At 39.0% G+C, this 26,180-nt stretch overlaps 1 protein-coding gene across 4 annotated transcripts in view; it reads left to right on the plus strand.

The window, feature by feature from the left end:
* UHRF2 (ubiquitin like with PHD and ring finger domains 2) overlaps nt 1-26,180 on the plus strand; it is a 98,891-nt gene that overhangs the window by 53,282 nt on the left and 19,429 nt on the right. For 3 of the 4 annotated variants that reach the window (XM_010357537.2, XM_030919794.1, XM_030919795.1), the window contains 5 exons: nt 14,696-14,805; nt 16,707-16,893; nt 20,691-20,814; nt 21,044-21,151; nt 25,473-25,577. In XM_010357537.2, coding sequence (XP_010355839.1) covers nt 14,696-14,805; nt 16,707-16,893; nt 20,691-20,814; nt 21,044-21,151; nt 25,473-25,577 — 634 coding nt within the window. The remainder of the gene's footprint in view (nt 1-14,695; nt 14,806-16,706; nt 16,894-20,690; nt 20,815-21,043; nt 21,152-25,472; nt 25,578-26,180) is intronic. The other variant, XM_030919796.1, reaches the window with a different exon arrangement.

Raw genomic sequence — 26,180 nt, forward strand, 5'->3', positions numbered from 1 at the left:
GTAGGGATATATTCATTTTTGTGGACTCTGAGAACCCATTTTCTTGCCTTTTCCATATTTCAGAGGCCTCCCACATGCCTTTGCTTATTACCTGTTCTCCACCTTCAAAGCCAACAGTGTTGCATCTCTTTTACAATTCTTTTTGTGGATGCATCCCCTTCATATTCTCTCCTCTGCCTCCCCTTCCCCTGTGATTATATTGGGTCTGCATGGATAATCTTCCCATTTCAAGGTTTTTAATGTGCAAAGTCCTTTTTGCCATATGAGGTAACATATTTATAGGTTCCTGGAATTAGGACATGAACCTCTTTGGGGCCCATTGTTCTGCCTGTCACACCACTGGAATGTTAATGCTTTGTTTTTGTTTGCTGTTGTGTGCCAGGCCCTGTTCTAGGCACTAGTTATAGTAGATTTTCAGTACGGTATTTCATAGATTCCGAGAGAATAGTTTTTTTTTTTTTTTTTTTTGTATTTTAACATCTCTGAAATGAAAATGTGTCTTAAAATTGCTGTTGAGCTGACTGAAGTTGAATTCTTTCGAAGATTTGAATTTGCTTGTCTACCAGTCACTTGGGAGTGCCATTTAACTTTAACTTAAATTCTCTGCTTGAGCCTTTTTACACCACATGGGTAGCATGAATTCAGGTCTCTGAACCGGACTGAATCCTAGCTTATCATTTAATTCTTGGAGGATGCTTTTTTCCCCTTATACTCAGTGGCAGTATTGAAACAAGAATGTTTCTTTATCTGCAAGGTGACTTATTTCTCACTTTAACTGTGAGAACGGGTTGGTGTCTAAGCTTTATTTGAAAGTCTTCCTTAGACACCTAATCAGTCTTTTTTTCTTAGTTGAAATTACATAACGTGTCTTATAGTTGCCATTTATCATTTGGTGTTCCAGCTTTATTTGGGAGTTCTTAGACTGCCTGATTTCAGTCTAGTTTTTTTTCATAGCTCATAAATTGTTTTACAATTATCAGCCCATTAGATTCAGTGAAATAGGATATTTCTTGAGGAATGAATTGATTATATGCATGTTTTTATTATGATCAATGGTGTTTAGTTTTGTGCATAAATAATGTCTTGATAGCCTTTAACAAAAATGGTAAATAAGTGAAAAAGTGGCTTTGGCCTTGAATTTGTGACATTTATTGAATCATTTAAAGTAGTACATGGAAAGTACCTGTTTTCCAGATAGGGTGGGACAGCTGGCAGTAGATTAGTGCTTTTAGCTAAAACAACTAGAATAGCCTGATGAAATAGTCATTCTTTGAATGCATGAGAGAATCAAAGAGAACCACTGTGGGTATGTCTCTGGAGAGGTAAGAATCTCAGAAGGCAGGTAGCTTTGTAGTTGTGTTTTGTCCCTGGGGAATATGCTAATTCTGGATGCAGTGTAAAATCTAGTTCAGAGCAGCTAGGAGTCGGATGGAAAGAGAAATCAGTAGAGCTTTTGGCAGATATTTGGGATGCCTCAAGCATATGGCCTGCTTTCAGCTTTGGTTGAATACTGGACTTCTGCTGGGCAAGAGGTTGGAAACGTAAGTAAGAAGTGGCATTTTCAGCAGTCTTAGAAGGCATACACTAGATTTTAGGGTAACTGGTGTAATGGCTCCACAGAATATGTGGGTCTTTTAGTTTGAAAACTGGATGGCTGGCTGGGTGCCGTGGTTCATGCCTGTAATTCTAGCACTTCGGGAGGCCGAGGCGGGTGGATCGCAAGGTCAGGAGATGGAGACCATCCTGGTTAACACGGTGAAACCCCGTCTCTACTAAAAATACAAAAAATTAGCCGGGCGTCATGGCATGCATCTGTAACCCCAGCTACTCGGGAGACTGAGGCAGGAGAATCGCTTAGACCTGGGAGGCAGAGGTTGAGCCCGAGATTGTGCCACTACACTCCATCCTGGGTGACAGAGTTGAGACAGCATCTCAAAAAAACAAAAAAGAAAATTGTATAGCTAAGGCATGCAGTTAGACTAAATCTTATTTCAAGACTGTAAACCAGCCTTGACTCAGCTTAGATGCTGATTAAATGTTAAACCACCACAGTATCTCACCAGCAGAAGGAAGGTTTGAACTTTCCTTTATATAAGATAATATCTGAAGCTTTTGGCTCCATGAGCCAAAAATGCCATTCCACCAAAAGACGGTACCACATAATCAGAAAACAGAAGGAATGCCAGTTATAGGAATAGACCCATAGGTGATCTTGATAATTCCAGTTATCAGAGAGACTTTAAAGTAACTGTGATTAATATGCTGAAAACATGGTGAATTTCCACTGAGAATTGGAATTCACAAAATAATTATATGGAGATTTTAGAACTGAAAATTATAGTAAGAAAGTAAGACCTTGTTAAATTGATTTAATAACAAGTAAGGGCGGGGCGCAGCGGCTCACGCCTGTAATCCCAGCATTTTGGGAGGCCGAGGTGGGTGGATCACGAGATCAAGAGATTGAGACTATCCTGGCCAACACAGTGAAACCCCGTCTCTACTAAAAATATAAAAATTAACCGGGCATAGTGGCAGGCACCTGTAGTCCCAGCTACTCGGGAGGCTGAGGCAAGAGAATCACTTGAACCCGGGAGGTGGAGGTTGCAGTGAGCCGAGATTGCGCCACTAGAGCGAGACTCTGTCTCCAAAAAAAATTAAATATATATATATATATATGGAGTTCCTAAAGAAGAGAGTAGAGTGAAAACAGTATTTGAAAATATAACTGATTAAAGATATCAGTCCAGGTCAAAGTTCTCTAAACTCTAAGCAGGATAAATATAAAGAAAATGCACAGTGGTATATCACAAATAAGAATGCTAAAAACTAAAGATAAAAACACAGGGAATATGACCAAGTTTTCATTAGAAGCAATTTAAGCTAGGAGACAGTGGAATGGCATGTGAAAATACTAATTTAAGAACGTTCCCAGCCGGGCGCGGTGGCTCACACTTATATAATCCGTGCACTTTGGAAGGCCGAGGTGGGCGGATCACTTGAGGTCAGGAATTCAAGACCAGCCTGGCCAACATGGCAAAACCCTGTGTCTACTAAAAATTTAAACATTAGCTGTGTGTGGTAGCATGCACCTATAACCCCAGCTGTTTGTGAGGCTAAAGCAGGAGAATCGTTTGATCCTGGGAGGTGGAGGTTGCAGTGAGCTGAGATCGTGCCACTGCACTCCAGCCTGGGTGACAGAGCAAGACTCCATCTCAAAAAATAAAATAAAAAAATTCCCAACTTAAAATACATTTTTAATGAAAATACCTGTCAAAAATAAAGCCAAAATAAAAATGTTATCAAACAAAACCTGAAAGAATTCACCACCAACGAACGGACAGGCACCAGGAGAAATAATAAAGGGAGTAATTTAAGTGAGAGGAAGGAGATTCCAGATAGAAACATGGAAATATAGGACAGAATTAAGAGCAGGGAAAGGGTAAATGTATGAGTAAGTATAAGTAATTTTTTTTTAAAATAGTGAACTTTAAAAAATACATAGAAAAAATGCATGACAACAATAATGCAGAAGATGGGGTTGGTAAATGAAGTTCTGAGATTCTGGCATCATTGGGGAAGTAGTGAAAGTAAAATTTAAAGTAGATTATATCAGGTTTGCATAGCCCAATCTCTAGTGCAGCTACTAAAAATAAAAGATTTTTAACAAATTAACACACTGAAAATGAAAAAAATAAATATTAGTCTAATCCAAAAGAAGGCAATTGTGACTAAAAGAAGCAGATAAGTAGAAAACATACAGTAAAATGGCAGAAACAAACACAGCTGTATCAGCCATTATATTAACTGTGTGTGAGTAAAGCATTTCAAGACAACGATCAACAAAGTAGGTTAAAATAAAAAATCCACATCTACTCTTAAGAAAGACTCCTTAAATATAAAGTCACAGAAGTTGAAAAGAGATGGATAGTTGGGATTATAAGAAGATGTCAATAGCAAAGACTTTTCAGATCTCCTTAAATGTGCTGGTAATATAGAGCAAAATATTAGTAAATTATCTAATTAACAAACTCATGGACAACATCTACAATGAAACGGGATAGTATGGTATCATAAGCCCCAAAATAGCTGGTGGGATAAACAGTGGAAAGTTTCAAGACCTGTGTAGTATCAGTGGCTATGCAAGAGAAATGTTTGTTGCGCCCAAGAATTCCAAATAATGAATTAGTTCAGCAAACTAATTTGAAAATAGCAGCTATGGTAGCCATCTTTTAAGGTAACCCCCAATGATTCCTACTTACTAATACTCACCCTCATGTGGTTTTCAGCCATATTTTACTAGGGTGACTCTTTGTGACCAGCAGAATATGGTGTAAGTGATGCTATGCCACTTCAAGATGAGGTTTTAAAAAGATACCAGCTTCCATTTTGGGTGCACCCTCTTGGATCACTTCCTCTGAGGGAAGCCAGCTGCATGTGATGAGGCTATTCAGGCAGGTTTTTTATTTTCGCTGAGTAGAGCCTTTACATGAGACTGTACCCCTGGCCAATGGCTTAACTGCAATCTCATGAAAGATCTTAACCCAGAACTATCCAGCTAAGCTACTCCCTGATTCCTGACTCACCCCAGTATGATTAAGTACAAGCAGTTTGCAGTAAGATCTGAAGGGACTAGAGTACTCTTTAAACTCTTTCAATTGGTCGGCTAAAACTCCATTCCAGGACTAAAGCTCCATATTGAGAAGCAATGGGTGGGAATAGGATCCACACCAAGTAGGATGAGAGAATAGAGACAAAGGAAAAAGGGGTCCAGTTAGAAATAGGGGAGGAGAATACAGCCGAAAGATTTCAGTAAGTAAGCTTCCATGCTGTCTTTTGAAAATTGTTTTTGAGGTATAACTTACATTCAGTAATGTGTACTTATCTTAAGTGTATCTTAAATATAGTGAACACTGACAAATGGATATACACTTGTCACCACTAACCAAAACACAGAATGTTTTCATCACCCCTAAAAGTTCCCTTGGGTCCTGTTACAGTTACCACTACCATCTGCAGAATTGGTCCCAGACCGCCACTGATTGGCCTTCTATCAGATTAGATTTTAGCCTCCAGAATTTTGACTGTTTATCCAAGAAATGTATAATCTGGTGGGGGGTGCCCAAAATGGCCGAAAAGGAACAGCTCCAGCCTCCAGCTCCCAGCGTGAGCAACACAGAAGACGGTGATTTCTGCTTTTTCAAGTGAGGTACTGGGTTCATCTCACTGGGGCGTGTCGGACAGTGTGGTCAGTGGATGCAGCCCAACCAGCAAGAGCTGAAGCAGGGCGAGGCATCGCCTCACCTGGGAAACAAAAGGGGGAAGGGAATTCCTTTTCCTAGCCAAGGGAAACCGAGACACAACACCTGGAAAATCGGGTAACTCCCACCCTAATATTGCGCTTTACCAAGGGTCTTAGCAAATGGCACACCAGGAGATTATATCCCACGCTTGGCCGGGAGGGTCCCATGCCCACAGAGCCTCCCTCATTGCTAGTGCAGCAGTCTGAGACCTAACTGCAAGGCAGCGAGGCTGGGGGAGTGGCGCCTGCCATTGCTGAGGCTTAAGTAGGTAAACAAAGCTGTGGGGAAGCTCGAACTGGGTGGAGCCCACCACAGCACAAGGAGGCCTACCTACCTCTGTAGACTCCACCTCTGGGGACAGGGCATAACTAAACAAAAAGCAGCAGAAACCTCTGCAGATGTAAATGTCCCTTTCTGACAGCTTCGAAGAGAGCAGTGGTTGTCCCAGCACGGAGTTTGAGATCTGAGAATGGACAGACTGCCTGCTCAAGTGGGTCCCTGACCCCTGAGTAGCCTGACTGGGAGACATCCCCCACTAGGTGCAGACTGATACCTCACACCTCGTACGGCTGGGTATTCCTCTGAGGCAAAGTTTCCAGAGCAAGAATCAGACAGTAACACTTGCTGTTCAGCAATATTCTGTTTTCTGCAGCCTCCGCTGCTGATACCCAGGCAGACAGGGTCTGGAGTGGACCTCAAACAAACTCCAACAGACCTGCAGCTGAGGGGCCTGACTGTTAGAAGAAAAACTAATAGAAAGGACACCCACACCAAAACTTCATCAGTACGTCACATCATCAAGGACCGAAGGCAGATAAAACCACAAAGATGGGGAAAAAGCAGTGCAGAAAAGCTGGAAATTCAAAAAATCAGAGCACATCTCCCCTCCAAAGGAACGCAGCTCATCGCCAGCAACGGAACAAAGCTGGTCGGAGAATGACCTTGACGAGTTGAGAGAAGAAGGCTTCAGTCCATCAAACTTCTCAGAGCTAAAGGAGCAACTACGTACCCAATGCAAAGAAACTAAAAACCTTGATAAAAGAATGGAAGAATGGATAACTAGAATAAACAACGCAGAGAAGTCCATAAACGAACTGATAGAGATGAAAACCATGACACGAGAACTATGTGACAAATGCACAAGCTTCAGTAACCAACTCGATCAACTGGAAGAAAGAGTATCAGTGATTAAAGATCAAATGAATGAAATGAAGTGAGAAGAGAAGTTTAGAGAAAAAAGAGTAAAAAGAAATGAACAAAGCCTTGAAGAAATATGGGATTATGTGAAAAGACCAAATCTACGTCTGATTGGTGTGCCTGAAAGTGATGGGGAGAATGGAACCAAGTTGGAAGACACTCTGCAGGATATTATCCAGGAGAACTTCCCCAATCTAGCAAGACAGGCCAGCATTCAAATTCAGGAAATACAGAGAATGCCACAAAGATACTCCTCGAGAAGAGCAACTCCAAGACACGTAATTGTCAGATTCACCAAAGTTGAAATGAAGGAAAAAATGTTAAGGGCAGCCAGTGAGAAAGGTCGGGTTACCCACAAAGGGAAGCCCATCAGACTAACAGCAGATCTCTCGGCAGAAACTCTACAAGCCAGAAGAGAGTGGGGGACAATATTCAACATTCTTAAAGAAAAGAATTTTCAACCCAGAATTTTATATCCAGCCAAACTAAGTTTCATAAATGAAGGAGAAATAAAATTCTTTACAGGGAAGCAAATGCTTAGAGATTTTGTCACCACCAGGCCTGCCCTACAAGAGATCCTGAAGGAAACACCAAACGTGGAAAGGAACAACAGGTACCAGCCATTGCAAAAACATGCCAAAGTGTAAAGACCATCGATGCTAGGAAGAAACTGCATCAACTAGTGAGCAAAATAACCAGCTGATATCATAATGGCAGGATCAAGTTCACACATAACAATATTAACCTTAAATGTAAATGGACTAAATGGTCCAATTAAAAGACACAGACTGGCAAATTGGATAAAGAGTCAAGTCCCATCAGTTTGCTGTATTGAGGAGACCCATCTCACAGGCAGAGACACACGTAGCTTCAAAATAAAGGGATGGAGGAAGATCTACCAAGCAAATGGAAAACAAAAAAAGGCAGGGGTTGCAATCCTAGTGTCTGATAAAACAGACTTTAAACCAACAAAGATCAAAAGAGACAAGGCTATTACATAATGGTAAAGGGATCAATTCAACAAGAAGAGCTAACTATCCTAAATATATATGTACCCAATACAGGAGCACCAGATTCATAAAGCAAGTCCTTAGAGCCTTACAAAGAGACTTAGACTCCCATACAATAATAACGGGAGACTTTAACACCCCACTGTCAACATTAGACAGATCAATGAGACAGAAAGTTAACAAGGATATCCAGGAATTGAACTCAACTCTGCACCAAGCAGACCTAATAGACATCTACAGAACTCTCCACCCCAAATCAACAGAATATACATTCTTGTTAGCACCACATTGCACTTATTCCAAAATTGACCACATAATTGGAAGTAAAGCACTCCTCAGCAAATGTAAAAGAACAGAAATTATAACAAACTGTCTCTCAGACCACAGTGCAATCAAACTAGAACTCAAGACTAGGAAACCCACTCAAAACCGCTCCACTACATGGAAACTGAACAACCTGCTCCTGAATGACTACTGGGTACATAAAGAAGGCAGAAATAAAGATGTTCTTTGAAACCAATGAGAACAAAGATACAACATACCAGAATCTCTGGGACACATTTAAAGCAGTGTGTAGAGGGAAATTTATAGCACTAAATACCCACAAGAGAAAGCAGGAAAGATCTAAAATTGACACCCTGACATCACAATTAAAAGAACTAGAGAGGCAAGAGCAAACACATTCAAAAGCTAGCAGAAGGCAAGAAATAACTAAGATCAGAGTAGAACTGAAGGAGATAGAGACACAAAAAACCCTCCAAAAAATCAATGAATCCAGGAGTTGGTTTTTTGAAAAGATCGACAAAATTGATAGACCGCTAGCAAACCTAATAAAGAAGAAAAGAGAGAAGAATCAAATAGACTCAATAAAAAATGACAAAGGGGATATCACCACCGACTCCACAGAAATACAAACTACCATCAGAGAATACTATAAACACCTCTACGCAAATCAACTAGAAAACCTAGAAGAAATAGATAAATTCCTGGACACTTATACACTCTCCCAAGACTAAACCAGGAAGAAGTTGAATCCCTGAATAGACCAATAGCAGGCTCTGAAATTGAGACAATAATTAATAGCCTACCAACCAAAAACAGTCCAGGACCCAGAAGGATTCACAGCCGAATTCTACCAGAGGTACAAGGAGGAGCTGGTACCATTCCTTCTGAAACTGTTGCAATCAATAGAAAAAGAGGGAATCCTCCCTAACTCATTTTATGAGGCCAACGTCATCCTGATACCAAAGCCTGGCAGAGACATAACAAAAAAGAGAATTTTAGACCAATATCCCTGATGAACATCGATGCAAAAATCCTCAATAAAATACTGGCAAACCGAATCCAGCAGCACATCAAAAAGCTTATCCACCATGATCAAGTGGGCTTCATCCCTGGGATGCAAGGCTGGTTCAACATATGCAAATCAATAAACATCATCCAGCATATAAACAGAACCAAAGACAAAAACCACATGATTATCTCAATAGATGCTGAAAAGGCATTTGAATTTATTCAACAGCCCTTCTTGCTAAAAACTTTCAATAAATTCGGTATTGATGGAACGTATCTCAAAATAATAAGAGTTACTTACGACAGACCCACAGCCAATATCATACTGAATGGGCAAAAACTGGAAGCATTCCCTTTGAAAACTGGCACAAGACAGGGATGCCCTCTCTCACCACTCCTATTCAACATAGTGTTGGAAGTTCTGGCTAGGGCAATCAGGCAAGAGAAAGAAATCAAGGGTATTCAGTTAGGAAAAGAAGTCAAATTGTCCCTGTTTGCAGATGACATGATTGTATATTTAGAAAACCCCATCATCTCAGCCCAAAATCTCCTTAAGCTGATAAGCAACTTCAGCAAAGTTTCAGGACACAAAATTAATATGCAAAAATCACAAGCATTCTTTTTTTTTTGAGACGGAGTCTCGCTGTGTTGCCTAGGCTGGAGTGCAGTGGCCGGATCTCAGCTCACTGCAAGCCCCGCCTCCCGGGTTTACGCCATTCTCCTGCCTCAGCCTCCCGAGTAGCTGGGACTACAGGCGCCTGCCACCTCGCCCGGCTCGTTTTTTGTATTTTTTAGTAGAGACGGGGTTTCACTGTGTTAGCCAGGATGGTCTCGATCTCCTGACCTCGTGATCCACCCGTCTTGGCCTCCCAAAGTGCTGGGATTACAGGCTTGAGCCACCGCGCCCGGCCCACAAGCATTCTGATACACCAATAACAGAGAGCCAAATCATGACTGAACACCCATTCACAATTGCTTCAAAGAGAATAAAATACCTAGGAATCCAACTTACAAGGGATGTGAAGGACCTCTTCAGTGAGAAATACAAGCCACTGCTCAGTGAAATAAAAGAGGACACAAACAAATGGAGGAACATAACTTGCTCATGGATAGGAAGAATCAATATTGTGAAAATGGCCATACTGCCCAAAGTAATTTATAGATTCAATGCCATCCCCATTAAGCTACCAATGACTTTCTTCACAGAATTTGAAAAAACTGCTTTAAAGTTCATATGGAATGAAAAAAGAGCCTGCATTGCCAAGACAATCCTAAGCAAAAGGAACAAAGCTGGAGGCATCAGGCTACCTGACTTCAAACTGTACTACCAGGCTACAGTAACCAAAACAGCATGGTACTGGTACCAAAACAGAGATCTAGACCAATGGAACAGAACAGAGCCCTCAGAAATAATACCACACATCTATGGCCATCTGATCTTTGACAAACCTGACAAAAACAAGAAATGGGGAAAGGATTCCCTATTTAGTAAGTGGTGCTGGGAAAATTGGCTAGCCATAAGTAGAAAGCTGGAACTGGATCCTTTCCTTTTTCCTTATACGAAAATTAATTCAAGATGGATTAGAGACTTAAATGTTAGACCTAAAACCATAAAAACCCTAGAAGAAAACCTAGGTAATACCATTCAGGACATAGTCATGGGCAGGGACTTCATGTCTAAAACACCAAAAGCAATGGCAACAAAAACCAGAATTGACAAAGGAGATCTAATTAAACTAAAGAGCTTTTGCACAGCAAAAGCAACTACCATCAGAGTGAATAGGCAACCTACAGAATGGGAGAAAATGTTTGCAATCTACTCATCTGACAAAGGGCTAATATCCAGAACCTACAAAGAACTCAAACAAACTTACAAGAAAAAAAAACAACCCCATCAAAAAGTGGGCAAAGGATATGAACAGACACTTCTCAAAAGAAGACATCTGTGTAGCCAACAGACACATGAAAAAATGCTCATCATCACTGGCCATCAGAGAAATGCAAATCAAAACCACAATGAGATACCATCTCACACCAGTTAGAATGGCAATCATTAAAAAGTCAGGAAACAACAGGTGCTGGAGAGATGTGGAGAAATAGGAACAATTTTACACTGTTGGTGGGACTGTAAACTAGTTCAAGCATTGTGGAAGACAGTGTGGCGATTCCTCAAGGATCTAGAACTAGAAATACCATTTGACCCAGCCATCCCATTACTGGGTATATACCCAAAGGATTATAAATCATGCTGCTATAAAGACACATGCACACGTATGTTTATTGCGGCACTAATCACAATAGCAAAGACTTGGAATCAACCCAAATGTCCATCAGTGACAGACTGGATTAAGAAAATGTGGCACATATACACCATGGAATACTATGCAGCCATAAAAAAGGATGAGTCCATGTCCTTTGTAGGGACATGGATGCAGCCGGAAACCATCATTCTGAGCAAACTATCGCAAGAACAGAAAACCAAACACTGCATGATTTCACTCATAGGTGGGAATTGAACCACGAGATCACTTGGACACAGGAAGGGGAACATCACACACCGGGGCCTTTTGTCGGGAGGGGGAAGAGGGGAGGGATAGCATTTAGGAGATAATACCTAATGTAAATGACGAGTTAATGGGTGCCCCTCACCAACACGGCATATGTATACATATGTAACAAACCTGCATGTTGTGTACATGTACCCTAGAACTTAAAGTATAATAATAATAATAAAAAGTGTGATCTATGACTGCTAGCAAAAAGTGAAGTTAGACCCTTTAAAGCATTCAGGAAATTGATGAAAATAAGCAAAAGGAAAGGATTGATGTTAAATTTTATGTGAAGTTAGAGTGAGAAAGTAAGGAACAGTATAACATGCTTACAAGGAAAACATTCCAGAAAAGCATGAGTCAAGGAGAGCCAAGGATTTTAAGTCTAGCCAAAGTAGCCTTTAGTGTAACAGCTGTAGATAAACTGTCATTAACTTTCAAGAACTAGGGGAGTATTGTTCTCATGAAGCCTTCCTAAGAAATATTCAGGAGAACTAGGTTCAAATAATAGAGGTGACTGAAGATAATTTGAAATAAAGAGTTGTGCTCAATATTTAAAATATTTCTGCATTTAGAACCAGGACTAATTGAACATAGAGGAGAAAGTGTAGTATGTACTGGCTCTATGACCTGACACAGTTAGCTACATTATAACTTAAAAAATGGAAGGGATATATGCAAAAACTTTAAACTATTTTCAGTAATTGACAGCTGGCAACAATGTCTTGCATGTAATGTGGGATAAAGCAAAGGAGTATTTGTAATGTTCTAATTCTGGTATCCTTAAGAACTAGGATTTTTCTGGTTGGGGGAAAAAGAAACAAAGATACATAATTTTTTAATAAAGTAAATATCCTTTAGCCCTGAATTTGAATACAAATTATTACTATGAACTCATGAGATGTTCTGTGTTTGAGTGTGTATATTAATGTGTATGTTTAAAATTTATAGGCTACAAACAGTAATCAACCCAGTTGTAGTAAGCTTTCCTAGTGCTTAACTATGGTCTCGAAATACCTTTCCCACCAAAAGAAACTCCTGGCTGGGGGCAGAAAATGTGCAAGATGAACCTGGAATATCTTGTCATGCAAATAAGGAATCCCACAAAGTCTGCTAAGTTCTTGTCAGAAGGATTTGAGAGTCAACTGGAAGCTCCCACTGGTCAAAGATGAGACAGTTTGAACATTGATAAGAAAAATAAAGTTGATTGAGACATACCAAATATATTTAAATCCATGAGTTTATAGTAACACAAAAACTTGTCACCATGGAAGTTGATAGAGAATGATTTATTTTTAAAACTGCTGAATCAGCATTTTATCTTTGTTATATAAGCTATACTACTGGGTCACTAACTAGTTAATGAGGTCATTTTTCTATAAAATTGTGCCAAGTAAATGAGATGAGAAGGGAATGATAGAATGGGAATATCAACATTTTCTAATCCCCAATGAATTAATGTAGGCATTGAGCATTAGTAGCTGCCATCATGAGAGGAAAAGAGACAAATAACTAGGCGCTTCCTGATGGAAATAGACCTATGAAATTATCTTACCAAGAAAATGAGCCTAAATCTGATTGAGACTGAGTCTTTAGCCCAGGAGTTGGCAATATTTTTTTTTCTGTAAAGAGCCTGATAGTAAATAGTTTAACTTGGGGGCCAGATGGTCTGTCACAGCTACTCAACTCTGCTGTTACAGCATGAAACCAGCCATAGATAATACAAAAACCAAATGGCATAACTAAGTTCTAATAAAACTTTATTTAAAGATTTTTGACCTACACTCCAGATCAACTACCAGTGTACAAGAAATATGAATGACAGAAAAACCTGTTTGAACCATACTTTGGGAATGCAAATATCAAAAATCAAGACTGTGAGAAACACTTTAGGACAAATGGATGGAATTGTTAACAGATTTCAAGGAGGAAAGAGATGGCATGTGGATTTATAGATTAGAGACTTTTCAAACACAGGCAAAACTGTTTTAGGGAGGTAGACAAGTGACATGATGAAAAATATTAAGGTAAATATAACTCTTGGGAGGACACAAAGTTGTCATTGTGAGGGGACAAGGTGAGGGTTTCTGAGGCAGTTGATATTCCTCTGTCTTCTGTCATTGTTGGTGGTCACAAAGGATGTGTATATTGATAATTGGTTCAAAGCTATGCATTTATGCAGTTTTCTGCATTTGTATATATTTGACATTGAAAGTTTTTAAAGAAAAGGTGGAAGGATGGAAAAAGTCTTCAAGCAAGTGCTAACCAAAAGAAAGTAAACTTTTGATTCAGAATGCGTTGTTAGAGGTAAGCTACTCAATAAGATTTAGCCTTCTTAAATCTATACCTAATAAAGCAAAAGCCAACAGATTAAAAGGAGAAATAGGCCAGGCATGGTGACTCATGCCTGTAATACCAGCACTTTGGGAGGCCGAGGTGGGCAGATCACCTGAGGTCAGGAGTTGGAGATGAGCCCAGCCAACATGGTGAAACTCTGTCTCTACTAAAAATAAAAAAAATTAGCCAGGTATGGTGGTACAGGCCTGTAATCCAGCTACTTGTAAGGCTGAGGCAGGAGAATTGCCTGAACACCGGAATTGGAGGCTACAGTGAGCCGAGATTGCACCACTGCACTCCAGCCTGGTGACAGAGCAAGACTCCATCTCAATAAATAATAAAAACAAACAAATAAATAAATGGAGAAATGTACAAATTCACACCCATAGTAGGAAACTTTGAAGAAGTGTATACAAACAAATATGAATTGAGTCTGACAAGTATGGTTTAGTATGAAAGACTTTATGAAAAGGGTATCTTATTTTTGCCTAGAAATTTTATTTATTGGAAATTTATTTTTTGTAGATTTTTAAAATAAATTCTACAAAATTATCCCATGTAATTACATTTTCACAAAAGTATATGAAAATATATTGCTTACATAAATGTTAAAATTCTACCAAAGGACAAAACTAACAGAAAACATACCTTATTTCTTGATAGAAAGGTTTAATGTTGCACAGATTTAACAAGAAATTATTTAAATCTTCCATTGTAATTGACAGAATACATTTTACCTAGTCTTGAAATTTACAAGATAGCTACTTCTTACTGGATAAACTAATGAAACTTGTATTTTTTTTTCTCATATTACGCTATGAATGTTAACTAATCACCATGGACTTTTCCTACTATTGAAAACAATAGTTCAGAATGATTGGAATAGCTCTAATCTCAGTTTATAGATAGGTAGATTTCAGTGAGATTCCAAACTGACTTTTAGTTTTAATTTGTTTATATACCTTAGATTTTGCTGGCAGAAGTTAACCTTTCTTCCTTTTTTAAACAGGGGTTCTGAAGGAACATTAAATGATTGCAAGATAATATCTGTAGATGAAATCTTCAAGATTGAGAAACCTGGAGCCCATCCTCTTTCATTTGCAGATGGAAAGTTTTTAAGTATGGATTTTTGTTTTTGGGCTTGGACTGTATGTGTTGTACATTATTGAACTTTAGTTGTACTGGTCAGTGAATAACTTGGAAGGAAGTATAAAAGTGTAGACCATACAAATTTATTTTCAGGACAACAGTTTTGATCTAAGATTCATTTTGTTGTAATGAATTTTTCCCAAATGATAAAATGTTATTTTTGAAGAAATATATTATCTTGGTATTTTATTGCTATTCTTTATTTTAAAAATATTATGGATATATAATAGTTGTAGATATTTAAAGAGTATATGTGATATTTTGATACAGGCATACAATGTGTAATGATCAAATCTGGGAAATAGGGATATTCATCACCTCAAACATTTATCATTTTTTGTGTGTGTTGGTAACATTCCAAATCTATTCTTTTAGTGATTCTTTCTCACTGTATCTTTGCACCCTATAGCCAACCCTTCTTTATCCCCTACCCCACTTCCCTTCCCAGCCTCTAATAACCATCATCATTCTATTCTTTACCTGCACAAGATCAATTTTTTTTGGCTCCCACATATGAAAGAGAACATGTCACATTTGTCCTTCTGTACTTGGCTTCTTTCACTTAACATAATGTTCTTGAGTTTCATCCATGTTGTAAATGAAGGGTTTCTATTATTTTTTATGGCAGAATAATATTTTATTGTATATGTATATACCGCATTGTCTTTTTATCTGTTGATGGGTTTCCTGTTGTTTCCTCTGTTATAGATTCTGTCCAAAGAAAAAACCTTTTTCTGTAATTTTGTTAGCCACCCACGTTTAGTTTTTAATAATGAGATTTATTTTTACACAAGTAAAGTCTTAGAATTATAGTGCTAATTGAGCCTTGAATTTCTGGGAGGTAATAAATGAGGCTTATATAAACATTATAAGGTTAGAATGCAGCTGTACCTCTTCATTTTACAGATTTTTCTTGCTTGATATCAAACATTTGGTAACAGAGATAGAATTAGATTCTAGGTCTTGTCATTCATGGTGGAGCTTTTTTTTGTTTGTTTTTTGTTTCGAGACAGTTTTGCTCTTGTCTCCCAGGCTGGAGTACAATGGCGTGATCTTGGCTCACTACAACCTCTGCCTCTCGGGTTAAAGCGATTCTCCTGCCTTAGCCTCTAGTAGCTGGGATTACAGGTTCCTGCCACCAAGCCCGGCTAATTTTTGTAATTTTAGTAGGAACGGGGTTTCACTGTGTTGGCCAGGTTCTCGAACTCCTGACCTCGTGAGCCATGCCTGGCCTCAGGCATTTATTCTTAAAGCCTCACACTTGATTATTCTTTTTGGTTCCTTTCTTTTCATTAGAAAAGCAACTAGCCAAGCGAGGTGGCGGACGCCTGTAGTCCCAGCTACTCGGGAGGCTGAGGCAGGAGAATGGTGTAAACCTGGGAGGCGGAGCTTGCAGTGAGCTGAGATCAGGCCACTGCACTCCAGCCTGGGCAACAGAGTGAGACTCCATCTCAAAAAAAAAAAAAAAAAAAAAAAAAAAAAAAAAAAAAAAAAAGCTGTATGCTGGCCAGGTGCCAGCATTTTGGGAGGCCAAGGTGGGCAAATCACCTGAGGGGTCAAGAGTTTGAGACCAGTCTGGCCAATATGGAGAAACCCTATCTCTGCTAAAAAATAAAAAATTAGCCACGCGTGGTGGCGCATGCCTGTAATCCCAGCTACTTGGGAGCCTGAGGCGGGAGAATCGCTGGAACCTGGGAGGCAGAGGTTGCAGTGAGCCGAGATCACGCTATTGCACTCCAGCCTGGGCAACAAGAGCAAAACTCCATCTCAAAAAAAAAAAAAAATGCTATTTCCACAGACTTTTCTTTATGCGGTTCATAGATATAAAAAATGTTTTAAGACTAGGCTTGCTATAATTTTGTTCTTAATAGGGCGAAATGATCCTGAATGTGACCTTTGTGGTGGAGACCCAGATAAGAAATGCCATTCTTGCTCCTGTCGTGTATGTGGTGGGAAACACGAACCCAACATGCAGCTTCTGTGTGATGAATGTAATGTGGCTTATCATATTTACTGTCTGAATCCACCTTTGGATAAAGTCCCAGAAGAGGAATACTGGTATGATTATCAGGTTTTTGTTGTTGTTGTTCTTGCTATGTAAATAATTAAACATGAAATATGTATTTGAACCACCAGAAATAGATTTCTAAAGATACGTAATATAAAAGTGCTTAAAATGTTATGGCCAGTGGTTACTTAGCATTCATAGCTTTATTCAATTAGTGTAACAACTTCTGAACCATCTCTTGCTCCATTTTTTAATCCCTTCAGTTTCTTCTCTGATAATAGAGTCTGTGTTCATTCAAAAATGCAAATCTGATTGTGTTGCTTCGTTGCTTCAGAGGGTTTATGTTGCCTTACGGGAGTGATATTTAGTTGCTTCTCCAGCCTGTATCTCTTACCACTTTCCTCTTTCATTTCCCCAAATACTCTACACTCTAGCCAAATTAAATATCTTTCAACTCCTTAAGTAAGCCATGTTCTTTTCCAGGTTGTCACACTTGCCATATTTTTATCTTGGAAGCATTATCCTCTTTGCTTAACTTCAAGATGATACTAATCCTTCAGCTTTTCAGTTAAATGTGACTTCCTCTGGTTTATCCTTTATGGATGGTCCTCTACCCTCAACCATGCTAGATATCCTTGTTATGGTCTATAATAGTACTTAACATTTACTACACACTAACAAAGTGGTTTATATGATTATTGTATTTAATCCTGTGATGTTGATGCATCGAAGAAGACTCCAGTTATGCTTGCCAAAATCTGTTCTTCTCTTATGGCATAGTGATAACTACAAAAAGAAGTTATCAGAAAAGAGACTGGGAAAAATGTGTCCAAAGTTGATCCTTTTAATACCGTGTTAAGGAGGGTTTTTCTTTTTAAACTGTGTGCTATATTGCTACTGTTGAGCATTTTTAAGAAGGACGACTGAGTCAGAAATAACTGATGTCACAAGTGGGTAATTGGTATCTGTGAAAAATAGATTGTTCGTTTTGATCTCTCCCTGACCTGTTGGGAAGGCGGTTGCTATATTATGACAGAGGCTGTAGAGGTGAGAGAAAGGGGGAAAGGATATATCTTCTTCCTTTTACCTCCTACTACTACCTTATATGATTACACTCTGAATTTTACCATCACTAATAACTGTTTCTTCTGAAGTCTCGTATTTTCCTTCTTTCTTGTTCAGTGGATGACATATTCCTGCTTTTCTAAAATACAAACCTTTCACCTGCTCTTACAGTTCCATAGTATTTCCAGAAACTTCACTTCTTCAGTTAATTCCTCTCCCAAGTTACCATTACTTAGATCGTTCTCATTAGCATTCTAGAATCTCTTGAATTTTCAAAATACACATAAACCTCCCTTGATCCCATTTCTCCCACCAGCTGTCTACCCCATTCTCTGCTTCTTTCATGGCAAAGATTCTCAAGAGCTATCTCTACTAATTGTTTCCATTTCCTCTCCTGTTCATACTTCTGCGCTCCAGTCTAGCTTTCCTTCCACTGTATCTGCTTATGTCAGGTTCACAGACACTTTTTATGTCTACACCTAAAGGTCAGTTCTCATTCCTTACTCAGCTGCTTAGCTGGTTACTCTGTTTTATAGATTTGAGATCATATAATCCATTTTTCTACCTACTTCATTGGCCTTTCCTTCTTAGTCTCTTATTGGGTTTCCTTCACCTACCAGATTTCAGAGCCCCCCACCCTAACCCCCAAAGCACTATCCACTTCTTTTCTATGCTAGGGAACTATGCTTGTTCCCTAGATGATCTCATCCAATTATGAGATGTTAAATACGAAGCCAATAGTTCTGAATTTATGTCTTCATTTCTAATTTCCCCTGAGCTTTATATTCCTATATGCAATTGGTTAGTGGACTGGCATCACAAAATTAGTCCAGATGGAGATCTTGATTTCCACAAACTCCCTAAGATCCTGCTCCTCCCCCAGTCTTCATTAAATAGAACTAATCATTTTATCTGTTTGTTCATGCCAAAAAGCTAAACTTCATCCTCAGTTCTTTTGTTCTTTCACATACTCTACATCAATAGATTTTGACAGTTCTTAATGTTTCTTCATTCTCATCTCCCAGCCCAAACAACCATCTCTTCCCTGAACTTCTATAACAGATGTCTAACTAGTCTCTTTGCTTCCATGTGCTATCTTTTCTCCCATAGCAGCAGAGTGACCTTAAAAAGGCCTGAATTAGATCATTTGTCTGTTGGAAACTCTCTAATGTCTTCCTATTTCACTTAGAATAAAAATCTAAGCCCTTATCGTTTATGACCTGGCCCATGTCTACTCTAACTTCGGTTGCTTATCACTCTCCTGTTTACTTACTAACCTTGGTCTCTACCCACCTTTATCTTCCTCAAAGCATACCATTTCTTTTTATGCCCCAGGACCTTTGCACTTAACTGTTTCTTTGCCAGGAATGCTTTTCTTGGGTTATCTACTGTAAGAAGCATATCATTTCTAGTCACTCTTGACACATAACCCTGATGTATTTCCACTTAACACTTTCTGGAATTCTTTCCTTGTATGTACTGGTTTTCCTTAACTACTATGTACAAACATTTTTAACCTCAGCACCAAAATAGTGCCTTGCACATAGGAGGTTCTGAACAAACCTGTTGAAGGAGTGAATCAATCCCAGAGATGACTTTAGGATGATATAATTAGAAGAGTGTCTTGTATTACTCTGGAGCATATCTCTACATTCGTATCAAGGTCTTTCACTTCACCTGGAACTCCTTAATCTTAAATCTTTTCTGCTTCTCCAAATCATGTTGTCTGGATATTTAACCTATGCACTAATTTTCTCATCAAACAGATAATACTTGCTTTAAATCACAGAATCTTTAATAAAGTTAGTTATAAAGACGAGCCCATCGGATAAAATACAGCTTTTCTTTAGGACAGTTTATTTTTGGAAGCCTTTCTGATTTTCCAACTAGAGAGGACTTTAATTCATAGTATTTAGTGCCTTCTCCAACATAATTTGCTCAAGATCAGGGACTGAATTATTTAAATTTTTCTCTCCGATAGTGCTCAACAAAGTATCTCATAATTGGATTGACTTGTGGGCATAGTATTCTTCTAAAAGCTACATAGAATAGATAATTGTGAAATAGAAAGTATGGGCAAAGAAATTTGAGATTAATTGGGCAGTGGCCATTAGATCTTTGTTAGAGTATTCCTAAAGTTTCCTTTTTTTTGGTGACATAAGAATAGCCTCATCTTATTCTGTAGACATACACCTTGCTTTTTAGAAAAGTTTCAAGGTAGTTTATGAAATACAAGTTATAGTAGGGTAATCAATTACAGATAGGCTAAAGGACAAACAAGCACAAGGAATTAAAATGAAGCTAATGATAAGGTTAATATAAACAAAACATCCTTGAAGTCATGTATACTTGTTATATAAACTACCATTTTCTTCTGGGAATTCTAATAACCAGTTTAGATGGGGAGTTTTATCTGTTACACAGTTGGATGTTCTAGGAAGATCTAGCTACTTTTGTTTTAATGACAGGAACTTCAAATTTCTATTCTCAGGGTTAGTGAAAAGTTTAGAGTGCATGGTATCATTTTGAATCTCATAGCTTTGAGTTTTGAACTGAATTTGAGGATTTATAAGTTATCTAAAGGAATGACAAGGGTATTTTTAAAGCCAGCCTAACCATGTAAATATTTTGAAAAGTTTAGTATTTTAATGCCAGTTAAATCTCTGTAATGTATACCAAATAATACATCTTAAAACTTGTTCTTACCTAGGAAGGCTAATATTCTGTTACTAGCCTTAATATGGCATTGTGAAAATGTCTTCGTTCTTTTTTTCTTTTAAAGGTATTGTCCTTCCTGTAAAACTGATTCCAGTGAAGTTGTAAAGGCTGGTGAAAGACTCAAGATGAGTAAAAAGAAAGCAAAGATGCCATCAGCTAGTACTGAAAGCCGGAGAGACTGGGGCAGGGTAAAGAAGAAATTCCTCTTTTCTTCCTAGTAGCAATTATAGTATATAATGTTTTAATACCAATAGTAGTAATGGTATAAAAGATTAAACAATATCATTATTTGTTAATATCAGTGGTACTTAAATTACATAAACAGTTGGGTTCCTATTTTATTCACATCTCAGAATTAAGGGCTTTCATTAAAATTTAACTTTATGAATTTCTCAAAGTTTGTTTTGTGACTTGTAGGGAATGGCTTGTGTTGGTCGTACGAGAGAATGTACTATTGTCCCTTCTAATCATTATGGACCTATTCCTGGTATTCCTGTTGGATCAACTTGGAGATTTAGAGTTCAGGTATGTTTTAACATTGGCTTAGTTGAAAGGGGAAAATTGGCTATCAGATTATAGCAGTGTTAATGTCTGTTGATTGTAAATGACCCTAACACATGACATTGACTTGTTAGAATGAAAGATTTTATTTTAGGATGGGTATACTCTTCCTGGAGGTTAACAAAGGAACATACATCACAGAATTGGGCATTAGCTATGCATTTTCATCACTTTGTTTTTACTGTTCTGTTATAGTTATGGTAGTAACCATTAATTGTTAAGCTTTCTAAACAGCCTTTCTTGCAAAAATTTAGCATTTGAAATATTAAACTTGAATGGTATAGCAATTTCTAATTGAATGTCGATGAACTCTAAGCTTGTTTCAGGTGTTGTCTTTGGGATTTATCCTCCTGAACAAATGCTAAGACATTGGGCGAGGAAGTGCCAGCTAATCTGAGAATAAAATAATTTCCCATTTCCAATTACACCTAGGATTCTGAACATTAATTAAGAGTGACTTTAATTTTTTTTTTTTTGAGATGGAGTCTCGCTCTGTTGCCTAGGCTGTAGTGCAGTGGTGTGATCTTGGCTCACTGCAAGCTCCGCCTCCCGGGTTCACACCATTTTCCTGCCTCAGCTTCCCGAATAGCTGGGACTACAGGCACCCGCCACCACGCCCGTCTGATTTTTTTGTACTTTTAATAGAGACAGGGTTTCACTGTGTTAGCCAGGATGGTCTCAATCTCCTGACCTCGTGATCCACCTGCCTTGGCCTCCCAAAGTGCTGGGATTACAGGCGTGAGCCACCACGCGTGCCCTGGCTTTAAGTTTTATATTGAATGGCCCTGGTACTCAGACCTTTAATACAATTATAAAATTTAGATAACATATACTTATCCCTTGGTATCTGTGGGGGATTGGTTCCAAGATCACCCATAGACACCAAAGTCTGTGGATGCTCAAATTGCACACAAGCTCAGGCTTGTGTGGTAGCTCACGCCTGTAATCCCAGCACTTTGGGAGGCCACAGCAGCCAGATCACTTGAGGCCAGGAGTTCGAAACCAGCCTCGCCAACATGGTGAGACCCGTCTCTACTGAAAATACAGAAATCAGACAGGTGTGGTGGCAAGCGCCTATAATCCCAGCTACTCGGGAGGCTGAGACAGGAGAATTGCTTGAACCCAGGAGGCAGAGATTATGCCACTGCGCTCCAGCCTGGGTGACAGAGCGAGACTCTGTCTCAAAAAAAAAATCCTTTATACAGTGGTGCAGTATTTTCATATAACCTATGCACATCCTCCTGTATGCTTTTTTATTAATACCTGATACAGCGTAAATGCTGTGTGAATAGTTGTTACACTGTATTGTTTGGGGAATCATGACAAGAAAAAGTCTGGACAGATTCAGTACAGACACAGCCATCTATTTTTTTCCCCAAATATTTTCTACTCTCTAATTGGCAGGTGTAGAACCTGTGGGCTAACTGTAATACATAAAAATGGCTTAAAAAGCTATGTATATATTAAATACTAGTAAATAATTTATATTTTGAAAACATGCCCTACTTTTCACTTTTTTTTTTTGGAGACAGAATTTCACTCTTGTTGCCCAGGCTGGAGTGCAATGGCACAATCTTGGCTCACCGCAACCTCTGCCTCCCAAGTAGCTGGGATTACAAGCATGCATCACCACACCTGGCTAATTTTGTTTTTTTAGTAGAGGCAGGATTGCCTCATGTTGGTCAGGCTGGTCTCGAACTCCCAACCTCAGGTGATCCACCCTCCCAATCTCAGCCTCCCAAAGTGCTGGGATTACAGGCTTGAGCCACTGCGCCCAGCTTCATCATTATTTTCTGTTTCTCAGAGGCAGCCACATAAAAATTTTAGTTGTCTCCTATGCATTTACCTTTCCTTCCTTCCTTCCTTTTGTTTTGTTTTTTGGTAGAGACAGGGTCATGCTATGTTGCCCAGGCTAGTCTCAGACTCCTGGCCTAAAGCAGTGCTCCAGCCTTGGCCTCCCAAAGCACTGGGATTGTAGGCTTGGCAGTGGCAGCTGCTGCTGCTCCTCCTGCTCCCCCTCTCCCCCCGAACCCGCTGCCCCTGGCTGTAGTGCCATATAATCACAGCCCCCTCCTGGGCTCAAGCTGTCCTCTAGTCTGAGCCACCAGAGTAGCTGGGACTACAGGCACACGCCACCACACCCAGCTGATTTTTGTGTTTCTTTTTTTTTGAGTCGGAGTTTCACCATGTTGCCCAGACTGATCTTGAGTCTCTGGGGTCAATCCCTTCTGCCTCAGCTTCCCAAAGTACTGGGATTACAGGTGTGAGTCACTGTGCCCAGCCCTACCTTCTTATTTCTATTAATAAATAATGTGTTTATACTGTTTTTTTTTTTTTTTAATTCATCTTTTAGTTGTATTCACTTCTTTCTTTTTTTTTGAGACGGAGTTTTGCTGCTGTTGCCCAGGCTGGAGTGCAGTGGCACAATCTCGGCTCACCACAACCTCAGCCTCCCGGGTTCAAGCAATTCTCCTGCCTCAGCCTCCCAAGTAGCTGGGATTACAGGCATACGCCACTACACCCAGCTCATTTTGTATTTTTAGTAGAGACATGGTTTCCATATGTTGGTCAGGCTGGTCTCAAACTCCCAACATCAGACGATCCGCCCGCCTTGGCCTCCCAAAATGCCGGGATTACAGGCGTGAGCCACCATGCCCGGCCATATTAACTTTTTTCTATGGAAGATGAAACATTTACTTTAATACTGTCTGTGTTCTCTTATCTTTGCAATAGTTGTATTATAATTTCGGTTGAACCGGTATTCAAAGTTTAGGTTATTATGACTTTGGATCTATAAATACAATAAAATACTGTATATAAATAGAATATAATACTATAAATATAGTTAAAATATGTATTTCTAATCACCTTATTTTTTATTTGCTTTTTTTTCATATACCTGTCTGTCACATACTTACTTTCTAAACTCCGAAAGCCTCCTTATATAGTCTAAGATGACTATGAGATTGTTTTCCTGAGCAACTAGTGAGATGGATTTGCTATTTAGAAAGAAGGGAAGATTTAGGAAAAACAGATTATTTTTGCCAGGGTTGATGAGGTGGGGATATCAAATGGTCCCTTCTGCTGAGGTATTTCAAAAGCCAAAACCTTTCCAGGTTCTGTTGCTATCAACTTCTTATTGGCTTCTAAAAGCTTCTAAAGTGCCTTCCCTGCCACCCCAAATTCTTGTGCAAGCTTGAATTTCAGCTTCTTTTACTCTGCTAAGAAAATTGTATTGGCCAGGCATGATGGTTAATGTCTGTAATCCCAGCACTGTTAGGCTGAGGCAAGAGGATTGCTTAAGTCCAGGAGTTCAAGACCAGCCTGGGCAACAAGGTGAGATCCCTGTCTCTTCCAAAAAAAATTTTTAAAGACCCAATTGTATGACAAACAGATGAACTACAATACCTTTCTCAGGGAATTTGAAGTTCACCAAGAAGTGATACTTGTTTCAGTGAGACAGGAATGAAGATACGGGGGAAAAGCAGTCAGCCATTGAAGTAGAAATGAGTAAAGTAGAAATGGATAGCATGTTTGGGTAACATTGAGCAGTTTTGGCTTAGGCATATATGTTCCTTGAAGGTGAAGCTGTAGATAAGGCTAGGAAAAATAGGAGCCATATTTAGAGAGGGTAATAAATCATGTTGACTTGGGTTTAATACTATGTGACCACTTAATGTCAAAAGCAGAATTGTTTTTAAAAGAATCATCCAGTTTGTGATAGATAGGGTGGGTTTGAAGAAGCAAAACTAGAGGCAGTGAAAAAGGATCTATTGTAAACATTGATTACTCAAACTGAGACTCAAACTAATATTGAACTGTGGAAGTAAAAGTAGATGGATTTGAGAAATTTCGGAGGTAAAATCAGCAATCCTTGTAACCAAAAGGGTTTTAGGAATAAGGGAGAAGAATGGGAGTAAAATAACTCCTGCATTTTTGACTTCACAAACTAGGCAGGCAACAGAGCCACTATCCAAGACTAGTAATAAGAGAGAAACGATACAGACTGCTGATAGTTCTCTTTTAGCTGAGTTGAGCTGGAAGTTCCAATAGACCGAAGATGATTGTTTACTAGTTATTGTGCAACTCAGAATTCTACCCAATCAGTTTTAGAATTCTCAGAACCTAAAGGATATGTTTGAGGAGATTTAAAATGAGAGAGCAAAAGATAGAACTCTGTGAGAACTTCGTTCTTTAGGTACCAATAATATATATGAAAACATTTTGTAAATGTATCTTAACTAACTGTTCAGAGGTGTTTTGAGACTCTTCAATTGTTTTATAGGTGAGCGAAGCAGGTGTTCACAGACCCCATGTTGGTGGAATTCATGGTCGAAGTAATGATGGGGCTTACTCTCTTGTCCTGGCTGGTGGATTTGCGGATGAAGTCGTAAGTCATTATACAACCTTACGCATTAGTACCTGCCTTGATCATTTGTAAAATACAATAGCTTTGCCTAGGATACATCAAATACTGCTGTGTCTTTTTAGCACGGTTTTTTGTTGAAGTAATCAGTTTTATACATGTTAGAAAGTAAATCATTTGACAGTGTTTATTCTTTACATGTACTGATTTGACTTATATGTGTTGTTGTTATGTTATAAGGAAAACACTCACATTCTTGATAGAGCTTTTACTCTTTTTTTTTTTTTTTTTTTTGAGACAGAGTCTCGCTCTGTCACCTGGGCTGGAGTGCAGTGGTGTGATCTCAGCTCCCTGCTACCTCTGCCTTTGGGTTCAAGTGATTTTTCTGCCTCAGCTTCCCAAGTATGTGAGATTTCAGGCATCTACCATCACACCTGGCTAATTTTTGTATTTTTATGTTTTATTTTTTAAGACGAAGTTTTGCTCTTGTCACCCAGGCTGGAGTGTAATGGCACAGTCTCGGCTCACTGCAATCTTCTCCTCCCGGGTTCAAGCGATTCTCCTGCCTCAGCCTCCTGACTAGCTGGGATTACAAGCATGCACCACCTCGCTTGGCTAATTCTCGTA

Source organism: Rhinopithecus roxellana, chromosome 16, assembly GCF_007565055.1.
Source record: "Rhinopithecus roxellana isolate Shanxi Qingling chromosome 16, ASM756505v1, whole genome shotgun sequence".
Lineage (NCBI taxonomy): Eukaryota > Metazoa > Chordata > Mammalia > Primates > Cercopithecidae > Rhinopithecus > Rhinopithecus roxellana.